This window comes from Triticum urartu, chromosome 7A (genome assembly GCF_056163025.1).
Source record: "Triticum urartu cultivar PI428250 chromosome 7A, HENAU_Tu73, whole genome shotgun sequence".
Taxonomy (NCBI): Eukaryota; Viridiplantae; Streptophyta; class Magnoliopsida; order Poales; family Poaceae; genus Triticum; species Triticum urartu.
Genome location: NC_141879.1, coordinates 738,374,476 through 738,379,730, shown reverse-complemented (window position 1 = coordinate 738,379,730; position 5,255 = coordinate 738,374,476). Strand labels below are relative to the sequence as shown.

At 50.4% G+C, this 5,255-nt stretch overlaps 1 protein-coding gene across 1 annotated transcript; it reads left to right on the top strand.

Moving 5' to 3' along the window:
* The first annotated feature begins 2,035 nt into the window (after nucleotides 1–2,035).
* On the top strand, nucleotides 2,036–3,948 carry LOC125526879 (protein NUCLEAR FUSION DEFECTIVE 4-like). The gene has a single exon (XM_048691489.2). The coding sequence runs from the start codon at nucleotides 2,084–2,086 to the stop codon at nucleotides 3,896–3,898; it is 1,815 nt and encodes a 604-aa protein (XP_048547446.2). The 5' UTR covers nucleotides 2,036–2,083; the 3' UTR covers nucleotides 3,899–3,948.
* Nucleotides 3,949–5,255: the final 1,307 nt, after the last annotated feature.

The window sequence follows — 5,255 nt, the reverse complement described above, 5'->3', positions numbered from 1 at the left end:
GGGCGGCGCGGCGCCGCCGCCTCAGGGGAGAGAGGTCAGGAGGTCGGGGGAGAGAGGTGGGTCTTGTGTTGAAGGGATCAAACAAACAACACCTAATGTAAGTACACACTGCATATAGACGCCCTGTATGGAGGGGTGCGGCATGCCACCACGCGCGCTTTGCTAGTTATAACTAAGTTCACGCTCAAATTCTGAATCTCATGGCTTGCAGTGAACATAGATGAATCTTTTTTATGGGTGCTCATTAATTTAGCTACAGCTAATGGACCTGCTCGCCGCCATCTAATCAGAATTGTATAGCCGTTCCCTTGATTTAAATTCTTTTGCCATGTGAAGTAACTTGCCAGGTGCGCCAAGAAAAGAAAAACCGCCAACCACACAATTGCTCGGCGGAGTAGAATTAATACATACTATGAGTAAATTGAACGTATAATTACATCTGGTTGATATATAAGTGGCTACAAATAGATGCAAATTGCCTCTTCGCTAAGAAAAATAGAAGTAAGTTTGTTACAATAAGAAAAATCTTGATGATGAACATTTGGCCAGTTATCCACAAAAGTTAAGACCATATGTGCTGGAATTTGGTCTATTTCGGGCCAGCCCAAAAGCCATTTTCAGAATTCCTAATAAATCCTAAGGACCCACTTAGCCCATTCATGTAAGGCAAGAGGTGGGACTAAAGTTTAGTCACACATTGGTAGTTTAGTAGGAGTTAGACCTCCTTATAAGGGAGGTTTTTTCCCCACATGGATTGCACCACTTGTTCTATCTCTGTCATTATAGTCTATCTTTTTGTACTATTCAAATGGATTGAATTATTTGGTAAATTTATCATATTTCCAACAATATGTATATGCCATTCCAAGATTATTTGGCCATACAGGATCCGTCAAAGTGCAGTTTGTCGGATATATTACATTAGTACAATAATTACTGCACCTTCACCGTCACTGGAAGTTTTAAGACTTCTTTTGCGAAGAAAAGCTTTAAGACTTGATAGAACTTCTGTTAATTGAAAGATGTAATCTGATTAAATCGAAAGTTCTATCTATGGAATTACGTTTGATTTTTATGGAGAGAAAATACAACATTGATAACAATAATTATTATGTGATATAAATATAATAAACATGAGTAAGAAAACTTGATGACTTCTTCCCGAAAAGAAAACTTGAGGCCTTCTAAAGTCTATGTGGTTTGAATAAGAATTTAAATTAGAAAAATAAAAGATGACGAAGATATTGCCTGCTCATGACACATTCTAAGCTAAAGCCAAGTTCACAATCAAATGTTGTCACAGTTCACGGTGATCAACTAGGATCTTTTTTTCTCAAGGGGTGATCTTCGAGGATAAAACTAAAGAATAAAACTAAAGCTAAAGAATAAAACTGCTAGCAGTCATCTAATCTCAATCACAATGTACGTTAGCCGCCGCCTGAATTTAAATTCTTGTGCCATGTGAATAAACTAGCCAGCCACACAATTGCCAGCTGATAGACTATTACATTTTGTTGGTGAGTAAAACTTAACAATTCTACATATAACATTCACTAATACCTGACTGGTTTATCTTATATGTGTATCATTATCTAGCTGTCATACTCGATCTGTTCGTCCGACAAGATACCATACAGACCATGTGCTAGCATCGTACAACTACAGCAAGTCCTACTACAAATTAAACAATGTCAAATCATCGTGCCACCAATCAAAATAAGGCTCACCACCTTCCCAAGTCAACGAATATCAAGTGGCTGCGCGAAAAAACCCATCAAGCGAGGCATAGAGCATTAAGCTATATGATAAACCCAACCTCATCGTACTCCTATCTCCTAGCATTCGTTGTGTCTGAGTACTTGTCATTTCTCCAAATCTTTTAGTATGTCATAGCCGTCTCACTCAGTGCATGGACTGCTTGGAATGGCAAGGAAACTACGTAGTCCAAATCTTTTAGTATGTCATAGCCGTCACGTACGTCGCTATAAGTAGCAGAGCTTGCACTTGGTGTTGTATCTATCAGATCAATCTAGCTATCCCCATTGCTTCGATTCCAAAGAGAAGAGGAAGCGAGGAAGGAGAAATGGGCGGCGGCGAGGGGGCCACGGCGGTGATGTGCACGCCGGCGTTGGTGGGGCGGGTGCTGCGCAGCCGGTGGTACGTGGTGTTCGCGTCCATGGTGGTGATGGCGGCGTCGGGGTCCACCTACATCTTCGCGCTCTACTCCAAGGAGCTGCGGTCCGTGCTGGGGTACAACCAGCAGACGCTCAACACGCTGGGCTTCTTCAAGGACCTGGGCACCAACGTCGGCGTCGTCTCCGGCCTGGTGCAGCAGGTGGCGCCCACGTGGGCCGTGCTCCTCATCGGCGCCGGCATGAACCTGGCGGGCTACCTCATGGTGTACCTGGCGCTCACGGAGCGCACGGCGGCGCCGCCCGTGTGGCTCATGTGCATCTACATGTGCGTCGGCGCCAACGCGCTCACCTTCTCCAACACCGGCGCGCTCGTCGCCTGCGTCAAGAACTTCCCGGAGAGCCGCGGGATCGTCATCGGCCTGCTCAAGGGCTTCGTCGGCCTCAGCGGCGCCATCTACACGCAGCTCTACCTTGCCATCTACGGCGACGACGCCAAGTCGCTCGTCCTCCTCATCGCCTGGCTCCCCGCCGCCGTCTACATCTTCTTCGTGCACACCATCCGCGTCCTGCCGTACCGGCGCCGCGCGGAGGGCGACGAGCCCAACAGCAAGCCCTTCTTCTGCTTCCTATACATCTCCATCGCGCTCGCCACCTACCTCCTCGTCATGATCGTCGTGCAGAAGCAGGTGCCGAGCTTCTCCCACGCCGCGTACGCCGTCGGCGCCACCGTGCTCCTCATTATCCTCTTCCTCCCCCTTGGCGTCGTCATCAAGGAGGAGTACACCGCCGTCTCCCAGCTCGAGGAATCTCTCCAGCACCCGCCGGCCATCGCCGTGGAGGAACCAGAAACAGCAAGCGCGAAAGACGACGAACAGCCAAAGTGCAGCATGACGGGGACGGGCTGCCTCACCAACATGTTCAAGCCGCCGGCGCTGGGGGAGGACTACTCCATCATGCAGGCGCTGGTGAGCGTGGAGATGCTGGTGCTGTTCGTGGTGTCCGTGTTCGGCATCGGCGGCACGCTGACGGCCATCGACAACATGGCGCAGATCGGCCAGTCGCTGGGGTACCCGGCAAAGAGCATCAACACCTTCGTCTCCCTCATCAGCATCTGGAACTACGCCGGCCGCGTCGGCGCCGGCTACATGTCCGAGTTCTTCGTCGCCCGCTACAGGTTCCCGCGCCCGCTCGCCCTCACCGCCGTGCTCCTCTTCTCCTGCGTCGGCCACCTCCTCATCGCCTTCGGCGTGCCGCAGTCCCTATACGCCGCGTCCGTCATCCTCGGCTTCTGCTTCGGCGCGCAGTGGCCGCTGCTCTTCTCCATCATCTCCGAGGTGTTCGGCCTCAAGTACTACTCCACACTCTTCAACTTTGGCTCCGCGGCCAGCCCCATCGGCGCCTACGTGCTCAACGTGCGCATCGCCGGCCGCATGTACGACGCCGAGGCGGCCAGGCAGCATGGGGGCCACGCCGCCGCCGTCGGCGACAAGATCTGCAAGGGGGTGCAGTGCTTCAAGCACGCGTTTCTCATAATCACGGGGGTCACGCTCGCCGGCGCGCTCGTCTCGCTGGTGCTGGTGTGGAGGACCAGAAGCTTCTACAAGGGGGACATCTATGCCAAGTTCAAGGTGGTGCCCGCCGCCGAAGCCGACGGGAGCAACCAACGCGGGGAAATGGTGGAGGGTACAGTTACACAAGCCGGGGAGCCCCAGAATGGAAAGAACAAGAAGCAGGAGGAGGTCAACGATGAGGAGTTTAATTGAGTGAGATGGCTAACTCGCATGGTGCTAATTTCATTTGATTAAAGCAATTATTAGAGAATGTGCATGTGGATGAACATGTACTTTTTTTGCTTTGTTTTGTTTTGTTTTGAGATTAAACCTGTACACTGTTTCGGATGTTGCTGATTGTGAAATTAATCTGGTATGTATATGCATGGTTTCCAACTTTCGACGGTAAAGACTCTTAGCCAGCACATTCGCAAAAAAAAAAGACTCTTAGCCAGCAGGTACGACCAGCCATGCATGTCACTGCAAATTGTATCAAAGAAATCGATCGATCGAAGCTTCCTCCCACGGTTTTTTATAGAACGAAAGAAGTCGCAGGCCCCGTCGATTTTCTGCAAAGAAATCCCACCTCCGTTTTTTCTGCCATAACGTGCGCACAAAAATCCCAGAAACCAGCCCACCCGCCCATTCTTCCTTCCTTTTGTACAAACAACCCTCACGCATGATCTTGTTAGCAAAGAAATAAACACATGCTGCCGTCGCCGCCCCAGTCCTCCTCTCCCACGTCACTCCTTCTGCTAGCAGCCGCGGCCAGGGAGGGCCGCGTGAATTAGCAACGGAGAACGAACGCGCCAAGAACTAGCCGGCAGCGGGTGGCCGGATGAAGGTCACAGGTATGTCTGCTCTCCATGCCGTCCTCAACATCATAGCTCTATTGGTGTCATGATCGATTGGCAATATAGGCCACGATCCTACCCAGGTCCCGTCGATCCCCTTCCTTCCTAAGATTTCAATCTCCTTTGCAATCTTAGTTTATTTTTTCATATGTGTTCATCAAATTCGGCCTCTGGGTGGCAGGGTTAGCCGATTTAGAGCATTCCCTAGGCAAACATTAGTCGCTGCTATCCAAAAATCTGCAGAACTATATGCACATCTCTGGGCAAGCATTCTCAAGCTGTTTTATTTGTGAACGCCATCGCTCAGGGCTCCATCTGGGCTCCATACGCACGTTCACAAACATTAGTCGCCAATGGAGCAGAGCGCCATTGCTGACGTAGCTTAAAATGGTGACCGGAGACTGACTGGGTGTGCTTGCAGTTCGAGGTGGAGCTCAAGGAGGAGGACACCCGGGCGGAGTTCTACTGCACCGCCAAGCCGGGGCTGCTGTTGTCGATGGTGAGCACCCTGGACACGCTGGGCCTCAATATCCAGCTGCTTCAACGGCTTCGCCATGCACATACCAATGATTCCATCCATGGACTCGTCACTCTACCAGCAAACATGGATGAATTTGTCTTCTTTTTCAGCTAGATCATCAGTTAAGTCACCAATTCCAGCTCATTGATTCGAGTTTTGTATGCAGATGCAGAGGGAGATGTGCTGCTGGGTCTGA

Bases quoted from the DNA above. Each gene is read 5' to 3' on its own strand.
- LOC125526879 (XM_048691489.2), top strand. From the start codon at position 2,084: ATGGGCGGCGGCGAGGGGGCCACGGCGGTGATGTGCACGCCGGCGTTG.